At 41.7% G+C, this 15845-nt stretch overlaps 1 protein-coding gene across 4 annotated transcripts in view; it reads left to right on the top strand.

Annotated features, from left to right (window-relative positions):
* Window positions 1–15845, top strand: part of LOC113513711 (uncharacterized) — an 84330-nt gene that overhangs the window by 68039 nt on the left and 446 nt on the right. For all 4 annotated transcript variants that reach the window (XM_052901286.1, XM_052901287.1, XM_052901285.1 and 1 more), the window contains 8 exons: window positions 1201–1400; window positions 3717–3878; window positions 5355–5448; window positions 6947–7019; window positions 11885–11988; window positions 13432–13584; window positions 13737–13849; window positions 15169–15333. In XM_052901286.1, the coding sequence (XP_052757246.1) occupies window positions 1201–1400; window positions 3717–3878; window positions 5355–5448; window positions 6947–7019; window positions 11885–11988; window positions 13432–13584; window positions 13737–13849; window positions 15169–15333 (1064 nt within the window). The remainder of the gene's footprint in view (window positions 1–1200; window positions 1401–3716; window positions 3879–5354; window positions 5449–6946; window positions 7020–11884; window positions 11989–13431; window positions 13585–13736; window positions 13850–15168; window positions 15334–15845) is intronic.

Raw genomic sequence — 15845 nt, 5'->3', positions numbered from 1 at the left:
CTTCAAACCGAAACACAGCCATGCAAACACAACTGCTTCACGGTAGAAACACGAATGGGACAGAGGTGGCCAAGCAAACAACTTTTGTACAAAGTCTCCCTCTGGTGTTATAAGTGGGACTCTGCTGCCCATCCCTCTACTGCTAAGTTCTCTTAGTCGCCACTTACGACATCTACAGGAAAGGAAGGGATTGTCTATTATACTATTGTATAACAGTATACGCTGGCGGGCCACCAGTGATGTATGATAAATGATGATGAAATAAAAGGTGGTGATGAAAAAAAACGAGTCGGCTAATTTGACAATTAACTAACAAAAAGTTGGTCCGTTTTTGAGACTCGATGCTCTATCTATATAATCTAAGTCTATGTATGAATTAAATTTCAAATTAAACTTAATTTATAACAGTACAACTAAATAGGGAGGGGGGGGGGGACTGTCAGTCCCATTGCTAGCAATATACCCTGTCAGGTCGACCTCCATGCGGTTTCCCCTGGAAACCATCGTGCTGAATTCCAAGTGTATTTATCACGGTGGGCTAACTGATCTGCCTTTCATTCTCACATATCATCTCTCACTGGTGCCCCGCCAGCGTGTATACCGATAGCGCAGGCGGGGTTACCATTCCATTATCATATCATTAAAAAATAAAGTACAACAAAATAATTAATTTTTCTCTTATGAAAAAAATAGCACTAATAGTCCGCATTATTAACAATCCCCCTCCCCCCCCCCTCCCACTCCCAAAATAAACTACATGGTTAACGAATAACTGTGTTTTACTTAACCATATTAAGCATGAGTTGGTCGCGAATTCGCAATAATTTTTTTTTTAAGTAACTTTATTGGCCAAAAGAAAATACATACATACATACATATCTGTCACGCCTGTCTCCCATTAGGGTAGGCAGAAACAATGGAACGCCAAATGCTTCGATTCAAACAAACCTCTCTCGCTTCCTCCACATTCATCAATCTTTTCATACACGCTCGCCGGTTACGGGTACTTTTATTTCGGCCCTTCTTCAACACGTCGCCTATTTGGTCGACATACGTCCGTCTAGGGCGGCCCCTACCGACATCTCCATTCATGAGATGAGAATAAAAGAAAATATGCAACACAAGACGGACCTAACAACATATAGTATATACATACATACACGAGTAGTAACTAATTGTAACTAAAATTTAATTCAACAGATTTCTCCATGCCAAAACAAGACATCCAGAATGTTCTAAAGCAGTTGAGGACGGAACTGGAAGAAGATACCACCACTCTGCGCCTCTCGCAGCTCTGTCCCTCTCTAGCGCTAGCAAGTCAGCGCGGGTGCGAGTGGGACGCGTATATATCTAGATTCCTCTCGCTCGGACCGCTCAAAGTAGTCAAATTCGACGAGCGGGTTAGTATATTAATGTTATTAGACAGATAGGTGGATACTCTAGGTTATCAGAGGGAGACTTTGTACAAAAGTCGTTTGCTTGGCCACCTCTGTCCCATTCGTGTTTCAACCGTGAAGCAGTTGTGTTTGCATGGCTGTGTTTCGGTTTGAAGGGTGGGATATGGCGTGAATTTACAGGGTACAGAGGAATAACACCTGAGTCCTCAGGAATGGCAACGCATGGGGGTTATCATGGGCGAAACAGTATACTCTGTTATGTCCATGGCACTGCTCATGTCTGTAGGCGACGGTTACCACTTTCCATCAGGTGGGCCGTCAGCTTGTTTGTCATTCTAAGTTGTATAAAAAAAATACTCTTTATTGTTCCCCCCATAAGATTACAATAGTAAACTTATTATAGATACAAACAATTACAAGAAATGATCACAGTGAGACAACAATGGACGGCCTTATCGCTGAGAGCGATCTCTTGCAGGCAATATTATTATTTATTTATTTATTTATTCATTAGTACAAATATGTGTACATGGCGGACTTAATGCTAAAAGCATTCTCTCCCAGTCAACCATAGGGAAGTGTCAGAATACTCGAATGCGGTACTACTAATTATTGATATACATACGTACTAAAATTACAAATATAAACGAATAAATATATATAAATAACAAATATACTTACACATATATGACATATACTATATTATACACGGAATTGAGAATAATATAAAGTACTTACTGCTCGGATAAAAATAAAAAGTGTGCGTTAACGCTTTTTTTGAAAGACGGTTTAGTCGGTAGTCTCTTAATGGCATCAGGAAGCGCGTTCCAGAGTCGTGAAGAATGTAGGAGAAAAGAGTTTGAAGCGTAACCAGTACGGTGAGAGGGGAAGGATAATTGGAGAGTATTATTGGAACGAAGGTTACGTTCGTGAGTTTCAAAAAGATAATGGAATTTACTCCTTAAGTAGTTAGGAGACTGGGGGTTTCGAAGAAGAGTGTAGAGGGTACAAAGAGTTCTAACGTTTCTGCGTTGACGAATGGAAAGCCACTTGAGCTGAGACCGATATAAAGAAATATGATCGAATTTGCGGAGGTTGAAGATAAAGCGTATAGCTTGGTTGAGGAGACGGTCCAGCTTATCGAGAAGATCTTCATTAAGATCTGGATAACACACATCAGCATAATCAATAATCGGAATAATAAGTGCGTGAACAAGATTAATTTTTGTAGCGATAGGCAAAAAGTTTTTAAAGCGATATAAGGAGCGTAGCGTAGCAACAACTGAGCGACTTACCTCCGCAACTTGATGTGACCAACTGAGTGATGAGTCTATGTAAAGGCCAAGATCTTTAACACAAGTTTTTAATTTTATAACTAAATTGTTAAATGTAATTGGTGCCATTGAGTTAACATTAAGTTTAGCTAATTGTCTAGAACTGCCAATTACAATAGCTTGACACTTAGAGGGGTTAACAGCTAATCCATAGTTAGACGACCATGCCAGAATGCTGTTCAGATCGTTATTAATATTCGCTACAGATTGATTGATATCATCTACAGTGCTCTGAGTGTATATCTGAAGATCGTCTGCGTAAAAGTGGTAATGACAGCCAAGGACAAGAGAAAGAAGATTAATAAAAATAGAGAATAATAAATTATTAATATCTTATAACCTAAGATCGTCGTATAGTCCCGGAATAGATTTTTTTTAATGGATGATAATGGAATGGTAACCTCGCCTGCGCTATCAGTATACACTGGCGGGGCACCAGTGAGAGATGATAGGTGAGGATGAAAAGGCAGGTCAGTTAGCCCATCGTGATGAATTTCACTAGAATTAACCACGATGGTTTCCAGGAGCTGCGTGGAGGTGGACCTAGTAGTAATGGGTCAGTTAGACCCTATTATTGAACATTTCCTGCCCCCCCCCCCCCTCGGCATAGAACAGGCCACTCCTCTCTTGCCGTGGTGTCTCCGTGGGTGTCGTAAGTGGCGACTAAGGGAACTTAACCGAGCGATAGCAGCGTCCTTCTTAAAACATTGTTAATAGCCCCTTCCCCCTTTACGCAGGCAAAGATATTTTTTTTAATGGGTGATAATGGTATGGTAACCCCGCCTGCGCTATAGGTATACGCTGACGGAGCACCAGTGAGGGATGATAGGTGAGGATGAAAAAGCAGGTCAGTTAGCATATGGTGCGGAATGCAACAAGTATTAATCACAATAGTTTCCCGGGGGAACCGCGTGGAGGTCGACCCGACAGGGCTTGCCAGCAACGAGGCCATTAGTCATTAGCTAATAATATCTTTCTCCCCAAGGTATCGATATTCGTGGACAGCGTCCGCAGGCCGGCGGTGGTGTCGGTGCTGACGTCGGACGGCTGCCGGCGGCGCTGCCTGTTCAAGGCGGGCGAGTCGCTGCGACTAGACGCGGCAGCGCACCGCGTCTCGAGGCTGCTGCGGGACGTACGGACATATAATGTGAGACTGTTTCTCTATAAATTACTATACAACTTGCAGGGAGTCGGTGGATGCAGGTGGCTCAGGATTGTTCCTTATGGCGTTATGACGTTCTATGGGCGAGACCTATGTCCAGCTGTGGACGGATAATGGATGAGATCATGTGGAGTGGAAAGCGTTTATTTTTATAGTATGTTTGTTTGTTTGTAATGGATCAACTCGAAAACTAGTCGATATTATTCATCTATAGAAAGCTACTGTATCAGCGAGTTACAGTTGAGACACCTTTTAGCTTAATATACAAGGTGCTTGAATAAGTTCTCGCTGTTTTCTAACAGATGGCGTTTCCAGTAATATAAGTGGATGATATTTCTGAAACGAACGCATTCCCAGGAAATACTGTTCGTATTCTTGAACGCCAGTGTGTTTCTGTTTGCCACAGTGTCAACCACGTTTTGTTCTGAGCGCTTAAAGATGTCGAGTTTTGTGCCACGAAAAGAGTATTTGCGGGGAAATCTATTGCGTTATTTTATACAGAAGAAATCAGCAGCTGAAGCACACCGAATTCTTGTTGAGACGTATGGGGAGTATGCTCTGTCGGAAACGACTTGCAGAGGCTGGTTTGGACGGTTCAAAAATGACGATTTCGATCTTCAAGATAAAGAACGTTCTGGCGCACCGAAATAGTTTAAAGACGAAGAATTGGAGGCATCACTTGATGTAGACGCGTGTCAGACGCTAGCCGGCCTTGGAAAATCATTAGGAGTGGATGACTCAACAGTTTCCAAACGTTTGAAAGCATTAGGAATGATCCAGAAGGAAGGACAATTATATAATGACAAAACAAAATCAATATAAAGCAAGGCAACATTACCAGAATAGTCAATTAGGTGCAGCATGGCGAGAACCAAAGAATGATTCTGCCACCTGCAATTTAATTGCATGCGGCTTTGTGTGGAACAGATCAATGTCATGGTCAAACAATGATTTGTTAAACTTAACCGGAGCTCTGCAGATATATGAATTTCGCCTAAAGTTGGCTCTGTATCGTGGTGCATACGAACACGGTGTTTTCCTACGTTTTCTAGTAGGAACAAAAAGGTTTATATTTTGAACCAATATCACCTCTTGCGATACTGACTAGCAAATGTTACATCTGCTATATCCCTTCTAGTTTTTTTTTTTTTTATGGGTGAAAATGGTATGGTAACCCCGCCTGCGCTAACGGGATACGCTGGCGGGGCACCAGTGAAGGGTGATAGATGAGAATGAAAACAGGCCAGTTGGCCCATCATGATGAATTCATCAGGAATTAACCATGATAGTTTCCAGGGGGAACCGCGAGGAGGTCGACCTGGTTGGGTATATTGCTAGCAATGGGATTCTCAGTCTCCATTACTAACAATCCCTTTCCCCCTAATATCCCTTCTAGTTGCAAGTGGTAAGAAATGAAATCGCTCACACATGGATTCGTAGTTATTTATACTCTCTTTCCAGGTAACTCCTTTGAGCGAGGACAGTGGCCTTGTGGAGTTTCTGGTAGACCACGAAAGGGTATACAGTTTAATATCCAGCAAGTGTCGTTTGAACAGTAAGTTCTTGAATAAATGATTAAAATACACAAATACTATTGTCGATATCTTATATATAAAATTCTCGTGTCGCGTTGTTTGTTACCAAACTCCTCCGAAACGGATTTACCGATTTTTATGAAATTTCCTGTGCGTATCGGGTAGGTCTGGGAATCGGCCAATATCTATTTTTCATACCCCCCAATGATAAGGGTGACCCTCCCCAATATTTTTTTTTAATGGACAAAAAAAATATTCTCCAAGTAATGTATATGGCAAAACAACGTTTGCTGGGTCAGCTAGATTCTTTATAAATTTATTTTATTTTATTTTATTGGCACAAAATAGATTACAACCATAAAAAACTTAAATAACAGTTACATTTGTGATTCGGCTAGGTTACAATCCGATCACATTACGTGCACAGCTCGAGTGATTCATGTAAAGCAAACGCATAAAATAAAGAAAGTACATAAAATGTTATATAAATGTTATATTTTACCAGAGGGAGACTTTGTACAAAAGTCGATTGCTTGGGTACCTCTGTCCCATTCGTGTTTCAACCGTGAAGCAGTTGTGTTTGCATGGCTGCGTTTCGGTTTGAAGGGTGGGATATGAAAGTGAATTTACAGGGTACAGAGGAATAACACCTGAGTCCTCGGGAATGGCAACGCATGGGGGGTATCATGGGCGAAATAGTATACTCTGTTATGGCCATTGTGCTGCTCTTGTCTGTAGGCGACGGTTACCACTTTCCATCAGGTGGGCCGTCAGCTTGTTTGCCATTATAAGTTGTATAGAAAAAAACATATCTATTTTTACAGCTATGTTTTTGTTTTTATAATTAGTAATTAGTGGATAATGGTATCGCTTGTACAAACAATACAATTGTTTATTATTCTAAATACAGTTACTATGTACTTACGAAACTTAAAAAGTATTTTTTTTTAAGGATGAATATGGTATGGTAACCCCGCCTGCGCTAACGGGATACGCTGGCGGAGCACCAGTGAAGGGTGATAGATGAGAATGAAAACTGGCCAGTTAGCCCATCATGATGAATTCATCAGGAATTAACCATGATAGTTTCCAGGGAGAACTGTGAGGAGGTCGACCTGGTTGGGTATATTGCTAGCAATGGGATTCTTAGTCTCCATTACTAACAATCCCTTTCCCCCAAACAATACTATTATTATTTCCATAAAACTGTCACAACAGTCTTTTTAGACCAGGGGTTCCCAAACTTATTTTGTCTACTGCCTACTTTGAGAATAAATTATTTTTTAGCTCCCCCATTTTTTCACCTACTTAAAAACCACTATTACCTCAAGATCAACAAATCACCCCCCCCCCCCCCCCCCCAAGCCTCTACACAATGGTCCCATTTTTTTCTGCGTCTCTTACTGCCCCCCTTTAGGCCTGCAGCGCCCACAAGAGGGCATTATACGTCCACTTTGGGAGAGGCTGTTTTAGACGTTATGAACGGTGCATTTTTATATTATTTTCTGTACCTGTCAGATGTGAAGATGTCGCTGCCGCATGCCTCGGACAAGGATCTGATCTTCGACAACGTGCCCGCGTACACGCTCAGGTGTGCAACATTTTTATAGAATCTACCGACATCATAGGTACGCTTGTAAAAAGCTCATATCCAATTGGTTAAAATCACTTGACTATGATGCTACAGAGGCCTTACTTATCCCACAGATGTGAGAAAATGACTAACTACCTTAATTTTTATATGAATGCGTACAAACACAAATACACACAGCGAGGACACGCACAGACACACACACACACACGCGCGCGCGCGCGTACACACCCACGCACACACACGAACGTGCACACACACACAACTTCCAGATTAAATTATAATATTTCTTTCTATAAATTATATTTATTACATTGAATTTTTTTATTGTGTTACAAGTGCTTAGTAAGTAACCCTGCGGAGTGAGGCCCTGGTGAGCTGTAATACAGGTATTCTTATACCTATCTCAGGCACCAGTCTCTCACAATTATATTTATAATTTGATTACTTTAATATAAGCATTGTATTTCACTGTAATGAATTTTGAAGAGAAATAAATCTGTTTATTATTATTTTTTAAATTTCACTAAAATTCTCATCTCCCCTCTTAAGGAGAGGAGATGGCAACTAACCCCCGGCAGAAGCACAGTCGGCCCGGGTTCAGGGCCCCAGGGAGCGAAACCGGCGTACAATGCGGGCAGAATCTAAGAGCACCGCTTTCTGCATCTTTCTCGGGAGTGAGCCGCCTCGGAATCCCAACCGTCTGAGATGTTGTTCGAGACTGGTTGGGATAAGACCGTTCACCGACATAACGATTGGGATGATTTCGGTAGATGTCACTCCCCACATTTCGGTCACCTCGTGAGCCAGGTCGAGATATTTTCTCTTCTTCTCGGTTTCGGCTTTCACGAGGTTCTCGTCATGCGGTATGGTGACATCCACCAAAAACACCCTCGAGAGTGCCCGATCCATCACCACGATATCAGGTTTGTTCGCAAGAACGGTCCTGTCCGTGATGATGGATCGGTCCCAGTAGAGCCTTACGCTGTCGCTTTCGAGGACCGGCTGGGGCTCGTACTTATAGTACGGCAACCTCTCATTCGCGAGGCCGTACTTCAGAGCTAGCTCTTGATGGAGTATTTTGGCTACCTGGTTGTGTCTGTGCAAGTACTCAGTGTTGGCAAGAGCTGAACAACCCGAAAGCACATGTCTGAATGACTCTCCGGGATGGCGACATGCCCGACAGATGTCCTCAGTGCCATCCTTCAGAATATACTTTCGGTAATTGTTCGTCTTAACCACCTGATCTTGTATTGCACAGACAAAACCCTCGGTCTCTCCGAAGAGATCACCGAACTGTAGCCAGTGCACGGAGGTCTTCGTGTTTACGTACGGCCCGTGAAGGGCTTTGAAGAACCTTCCGTGCAACTCCTTCTCTTTTCATACGGCCTCCCGCTGAGAGGTACACAAAACTTCGGGTTTTCGCCAGTCCTCTTTAGCCAGAGAAAGAGGGGTGAATCCTTTGTCACATTCTATGACCTCTCTATGCAAACCCTCGTCTATTTTCTCCAGAAAATATGTCCTGAGGCTGTCAACCTCGCGGTTGTGCATGGTCTTAACGCTTAACAAGCCTCGACCACCAGCCTTCCGCGGGATATACAGCCTCATGACTGACGATTTCGGGTGATGCATTCTATGGAGGATCATAGTTGTGCGGACTTTCCGATCCAGGGCTTCGAGATCGGTTTGAGACCATCTGAGCACGCCAAAAGTGTAAAGGAGTACGGGTATGACCCAGCCGTTATAAGCTCGGATTTTATTGGCGCCCGACAAAGAACTTTTCAGTACTCATGTAAGGCGCGCAAAAAATTCCTCGCGGACTGACTGTTTCATATCCGTCTCCTTCACACCGATGTTTTGTGACATGCCCAGATACCGGTATGTTTCAGCCTCGGAGAGGGTTTTAATATTAGAGGGATCTGTGGCGATCCCTTCAGTTTGAGTGACCCGTCCTCTCTGCACATGGAGGACCGCGCACTTGTCTATTCCGAGCGCCATCCTAATAGAGCTGCTATAATCGTTTACGATATTTAGCAGCTCCGTCAGGCGTTCGACGCTCGGAGCTAGCAGTTTCAAGTCATCCATGTACAGAAGGTGAGACACTCGTGTACCTCCTCTCCGATACTGAAATCCAGTTCCCGAATTCTCCAGTAAAGTACTGAGTGGATTCAGGGACAGGCAAAACCAAAGTGGACTCAAACAATCGCCCTGGAATATTCCCCTCTTTATCTCTATCCGGTCAGCGGTATCCGTCAATCGCTCGCCCTGGATAGTCAGGATCGTCGTCCACTGCCCCATGCATGCCTCCAAGAACACTCGAACTGTACCGTCGATCTTGTACAGCTCGAGTATCCTCCGGAGCCATGAATGGGGCACGGAATCGAACGCCTTTTTATAATCTATCCAGGCGGCGGCGTCCTGTTTTCGAGGGCACTCTGGAATTGCACGGCTAAGGTGGCATGGCTGGCCGAGAACGCCTTTAACCAGTAGTGCTGTAATCCGTCGATCCCCGGACTTTTCCAGTTCGGAGCCCGACGGATCGCGGCAACCACGTCTTCCTCCGTAATGGCAATGGCGTTCATCGGCGTTATTCGAGCACATGCTTCCTCAACATCGTGCATCCATGCGCCCTCCTCATGTTCCACAGGTTCAGACCACAGCTGTCTCCAGAAGGCGACGAAATTGGCTGTTTCGGGTCTTTGTCCTGTGGGCTGTAGTTTTGGGCGCTCCAAGTTCCTATAAAACTTCCGTTGATCACTCATAAAGATTATTATTATTTATTATTTATTATTATTATTTTATTATTATTATGTTTATTTTGATTTTTTTACTCAACGTATAGTTGGCTTTATTGCTACGAGTACGGGCTGGCTGCCAAGTATCTCGTAGATTGTACAAATAATTAATTTTGATTGGATGTTAAAAATCGCCGAACAATGGAACAGGTGTTTAGTATTATAGACTTCTGCAGTTCGATGCAAGTGTAGCACGGAAGGTCGAGTGTTCTAAGTGATAAGTGTAGCTGATTCGGGACTACTCCTGTATTAGATAGGACTATTGGAACTATGGTTGCGGATTGTAAACGCCACATGCGGGTTATTTCGTCCTTTGGATCTGTATACTTTGCCAGTTTTTCAGCTATAGTGTTCTGTACATTGTGTGTATTTGGGACTGCAATATCGATAATGTATGCTTTGCGATTAATTTTATCTAGGAGGTTAATATCAGGTCTATTATAATGTGTAGCTTTATCTGTCAAGATAGCACGGTCATAGTATAATTTGTGTGTATTGTTTTCAACTATTACATCAGGGGTATATTTATAGTAGGGTGTGTATGTTTCTGGTATAAGTTTGTATTTCTGAGCTAATTTTTGGTGAATAATGTTGGCAACCTGGTCATGTCTATAGATAGATAGATAGATACTCTTTATTGTTTCCTCCAAAAGATTACAATAGTAAACTTATTATAAATATAAATAATTACAAGAAATAATCACAATGAGAAAACAATGGGCGACCTTATCGCTAAGAGCGATCTCTTCCAGGCAACCTTTGGATGGACAGGAGTAATTATAAACAGTTTGGTGGGAGGCACGATGAAAAATTCTATTAGTTCTAAATATGGGAGATGTGATACATATAATAATATAAATATTATCCCTACTCATTATTATATTTATATACATACACCTACACACACATATTTGTACACATCTATATTTGTAATCGGTCTGTACTATGGATTTACAAGCTCCTGTAATGTGCTGTATGGTCTCCGAATTGCTGTTACATCGTCTGCACAAATCTGTCACTAAATTTTGTTTTATAATGAATTTATTATTATTATTATAATAGCATGAGATAATTATACGAATCAATAAATGAATAAAATGAATGAGTTATTGTCACATTTATTTCGTTTATACTGGAGACTGAAAATCTTATTGTGGTGATAAAATGACTGGATTATGTACACATAAACACATACACACACGCGCGTACACATGTACGCATTCGTGCACCTACTCACACGCACTCGCTCACTTACCCTCTCACCCATACTAGTAAATTTTTTTTATACAACTTAGAATGGCAAACAAACTGACGGCCCACCTGATGGAAAGTGGTAACCGTCGCCTGTAGACATGAGCAGTGCCGTGGACATAACAGAGTATACTGTTTCGCCCATGATACCCCCCATGTGTTGCCATTCCTGAGGACTCAGGTGTTATTCCTCTGTACCCAGTAAATTCACGCCATATCCCACCCTTCAAACCGAAACACAGCCATGCAAACACGTAGATTAAGAAAATTTTTCTAATATCATTTATTAACCTATACAAATCAAGTAAAATAGATGCCCTTGAGTTTGGGAGCCTGGTGTACTGTAAGACGGGTCATCCTAGTACCGAGACCAGTTTCTCACAAAGATTGTTTTTAAATTGTAACCTACGTAGCTGTAAATTTTAATATATTGTCATTTTGTGAGAGAAATAAATATATATTTACAAAAATATATATATATATATATTTACATCAAATTTCATCATCATCATCATATCAGCCTTTAAGTGTCCACTGCTGGACATAAGCCTTCCCCATAAGGGGAGTTTAGCCATTAGTTGCCACGCCTGGCAGGCGGGTTGGCAACCGCAGTTAGGCGACTAAGGGACGGCAACGGATGGGCATCAGCGTCCCTCTTAAATCTTGGCGATGTTTTAAGAGGGACCCTGCTGCCCATCCCTCGCCCTCCCTCAGTCGCCTCCTACGACACCCACGGGAAAGGAAGGGGTGGCCCATTCTATGCCGAGACCGACGCGGCGAATGAAATTAATTAATTAAAAATATATTGTCTAAATACAGAGCGGCGTTGGAAGACCACAGCTCCTCGTTGCAAGACTTCATAGCCAAGAAATCGAAGTTCCAAGACACGCTCGCGTCCGCCACTGTCCACGGCTGGTTACTGGGCAAGTGATATTAGACGATGTAGTGGCAAAAATCGAAAAAGGAATGTTGCGTTGGTTTGGTCATTTGGAGAGGATGGATGGAAGAAGAATTACGATAGATTTATCGAGCAAGAATGAATGGAGATGTCGATAGGGGCCGCCCTAGACGGACGTATGTCGACCAAATAGGCGACGTGATGAAGAAGGGCCAAATTAAAAGTACCCGTAACCGGCGAGCGTGTATGAAAAGATTGATGAATGTGGAAGAAGCGAGAGAGGTTTGTTTGTATCGAAGCATTTGGCGTTCCATTGTTTCTGCCTACTCTAATGGGAGACACGCGTGACAGATGTGATATTATATTTCTCTGAACTAGGTGTTACTCTGTGTGAGTTCATAACACTGGTTATTTATTTAGAATTATTTTGTTTAATTCCGCTACCGTTAGTATGAATGTGACTGGCAACACTCGAAGATTGACCACCACTGTTACTAGCAGAAGTTTTTTTTTATACAACTTAGAATGGCAAACAAGCTGACGGCCCACCTGATGGAAAGTGGTAACCGTCGCCTATAGACATGAGCAGTACCGTGGACATAACAGAGCATACTGTTTCGCCCATGATACCCCCCATGCGTTGCCATTCCTGAGAACTCAGGTGTTATTCCTCTGTACTCTGTATAAATTCATTGCCATATTCCACCCTTCAAACCGAAACACAGCCATGCAAACACAACTGCTTCACGGTAGAAACACGAATGGGACAGAGGTACCCAAGCAATAGACTTTTGTACAAAGTCTCCCTCCGGCTAAAGTTCCACAACCTTCCATATTATATTCATATTTAAGTAACTGGTTTTACAGTAAGCGAAGTCGGGTCTTTTGTTTATAGATTACAAACATAATTATCCACACTAATATTATAAAGAGGAAATATTTGTATTTTTGTGTGTATGTATGTTTGTAATGAATAAATACAAAAACTATTTTGCCGATTTCAAAATTTCTTTCACCATTAGAAAGCTACATTCACCCTGAGTAACATAGGCTATATTTACTGCTAGAAAAGATTAGGGATCCTTACTAAAACTGTAGTAACGTAACTCGAGGTGTAAAAAAACGCTATAAAATATCTTTGGTCGCGTGCGCTGCGGAAACTATTGGTGATAGAACAAAAGTATGTTCTACAATATTGAAGAAAATATCAATAACTACAAAAAACTTAGCGACACTATATGTCCAACTATTATCGTTGTCACAATAACATTTTTTAAAATGTTGTAAAAATGTCCACCCGTGCGAAGCTGGGATGGACCGCTAGTGATATATTGAATACCCGATATATAGTATATCAGTTATTGGATCAACATATAGATATTGTAACTGTAATACTTATATATTGCTGTCTTCCATACCATTAAGGCTACCATTGTATTTATCATCAAAAAACCATGTTACCTTACAGGACTAGGAGACCGCCACCTGGAGAATATCCTGTGCAGCACGACAGATGGCGCTGTGTGCTACGTAGACTGGGGCGCCAGCCTGCAGTACGGCAGTCATGAGCTGCTGCCCGCCAGGCTCACCAGGAACCTGCTGGCGGTCTGCGATCCTCAAGGTTGGTAATTTGTCAACCCGCGCCATGTAAAAAACACTGGTTTATATGGTGATTTTGATTAACGCCATCTAGTGGATGTAGTCGTGTAACGTTTAACAATTTGATATTTTTTTATTGTCACGTACCAATCTCTCTTTATCTGTCTGCCCCAGTTCTGGAGAGCCGTATACAAGACCTAATGACGTCACTACGCGACTCTCACAAGCTGTACTCCACGTTCATTAAGATGTCATTCAAATGGATGGGTCCGGAGTTCGATGAAAAGGTGAGATATTTATTTCTTTTCTTTTATTTAGATATCTTATTAATTTAATAAAAAAAAAAGATATACAATCGAACACATGTACCTTATCCTTTTTTGAAGTCGGTTTAAAATTGTAACTAGACTATGTCTGTACATGGGAGATATTTAAGGAAAATTCAACTTTATGGTAGAACCCATCGTCGCTGCTACCGACATAGTAGAACGACCAATTCGGGCAACTCGCGGGCACTTACCCGCTCGTTATAGGTAATAGACACTGGCGCCCTCTACAGTAGTCGTACGCCGGCCGCCAATACGTTCGCATGGGGGGAAAGGGATTGTTAGTAATGGAGACTGAGAATCCCATTGCTAGCAATATACCCAACCAGGTCGACCTCCTCGCGATTCCCCCTGGAAACTATCATGATTAATTCCTGATGAATTCATCATGATGGGCTAACTGGCCTGTTCTTATTCTCATCTATCACCCTTAACTGGTGCTATTCGTGCCCATTCGTGTTTCAACCGTGAAACAGTTGTGTTTGCATGGCTGTGTTTCGGTTTGAAGGGTGGGATATGGCGTGAATTAACTGGGTACAGAGGAATAACACCCGAGTCCTCAGGAATGGCAACGCATGGGGGTATCATGGGCGAAACAGTATACTCTGTTATGCCCACGGTACTGCTCATGTCTATAGGCGACGGTTACCACTTTCCATCAGGTGGGCAGTCGGCTTGTTTGCCATTGTAGGTTGTATAAAAAAAAATACATACTTTGTGCATTTGTGAAAGGATATAGTTACAGATTAGTCACCTTAAAATTTTATTAAAATCGATTCAATAGTTTGGTTTTTAAATCAAAATAACAATTTTTTTTTCACAATCTTAAACTATTTATTTATTCATTAGTACAAATATGTGTACATGGCGGACTTAATGCTAAAAGCATTCTCTCCCAGTCAACCATAGGCAAGTGTCAGAATACTCGAATGCGGTACTAGTAATTATTGATATACATACATACTAAAATTACATATATAAACGAATAAATATATATAAATAACAAATATACTTACACATATATGACATATACTATATTATACACGAAATTGAGAATAATATAAAGCACTCACTGCTCGGATAAAGTAAAAAAGTGAGCGTGAACGGTTTTTTTTTAAAGACAGTTTAGTCGGTAGTCTCTTAATGGCATCTGGAAGCGCGTTCCAGAGTCGTGAAGAATGTAGGAGAAAAGAGTTTGAAGCGAAACCAGTACGGTGAGAGGGGACAGATAGTTGGAGATTATAGTATTTTGGTATTAATACTTTGTTTTTAATTTCCAGTTCGTTTACATACAAAACATCTTGTCCGGTGCCGCCCTCTCGTGGCACATCACGAGAACGGTCATAGAAAAGTCTGAGAGAAAGGACAAGAAGCAATACTTGAAATTACTGGATCAGGTGTTCCAAGATTATTGCAAGAAGGACCTGTACAGCGTTTTAGAGCAGGTGAGCTGGATCCAGTGATATTTACTTATTTTACACTTTATTGCATCATTCAATCAATCAGTCAATCAATCAATCATTCAATCAATCAGTCAATCAATTAACCAGTCAATCAATCAATCAATCAATCAATCAACCAGTCAATCAATCATTCAATCGATCAATCAGTCAGTCAATCAATCAATCATTCAGTCGATCAATCAGTCAGTTAGTCAATCAATCAATCAATCAATCAGTCAATCAATTAACCAGTCAATCAATTATTCAATCAATCAATCAATCAATCAACCAGTCAATCAATCACTGTTAATCTTCTACCGAATTTATCATGGGGAGTGCCCTGAGGAATTGTTCGGATTGATACCTGCTGCTGATTTTCACCACCGTACAACCCGCCACAAACTAAAGTTCCATCCCAATCATCTGGACGAGTGGCGGTCCTCCACCGCGCGTTTTTCAAGGCATTTTCTTCCACGCACAATCGCAGTATTTCCGAATCGATACGACAACATAAC

This window comes from Galleria mellonella, unplaced genomic scaffold, assembly GCF_026898425.1.
Source record: "Galleria mellonella isolate WM207_F2 unplaced genomic scaffold, CSIRO_AGI_GalMel_v1 utg778, whole genome shotgun sequence".
In the NCBI taxonomy this organism is placed as follows: domain Eukaryota; kingdom Metazoa; phylum Arthropoda; class Insecta; order Lepidoptera; family Pyralidae; genus Galleria; species Galleria mellonella.
This window is presented reverse-complemented; position numbering and strand designations above follow the sequence as displayed.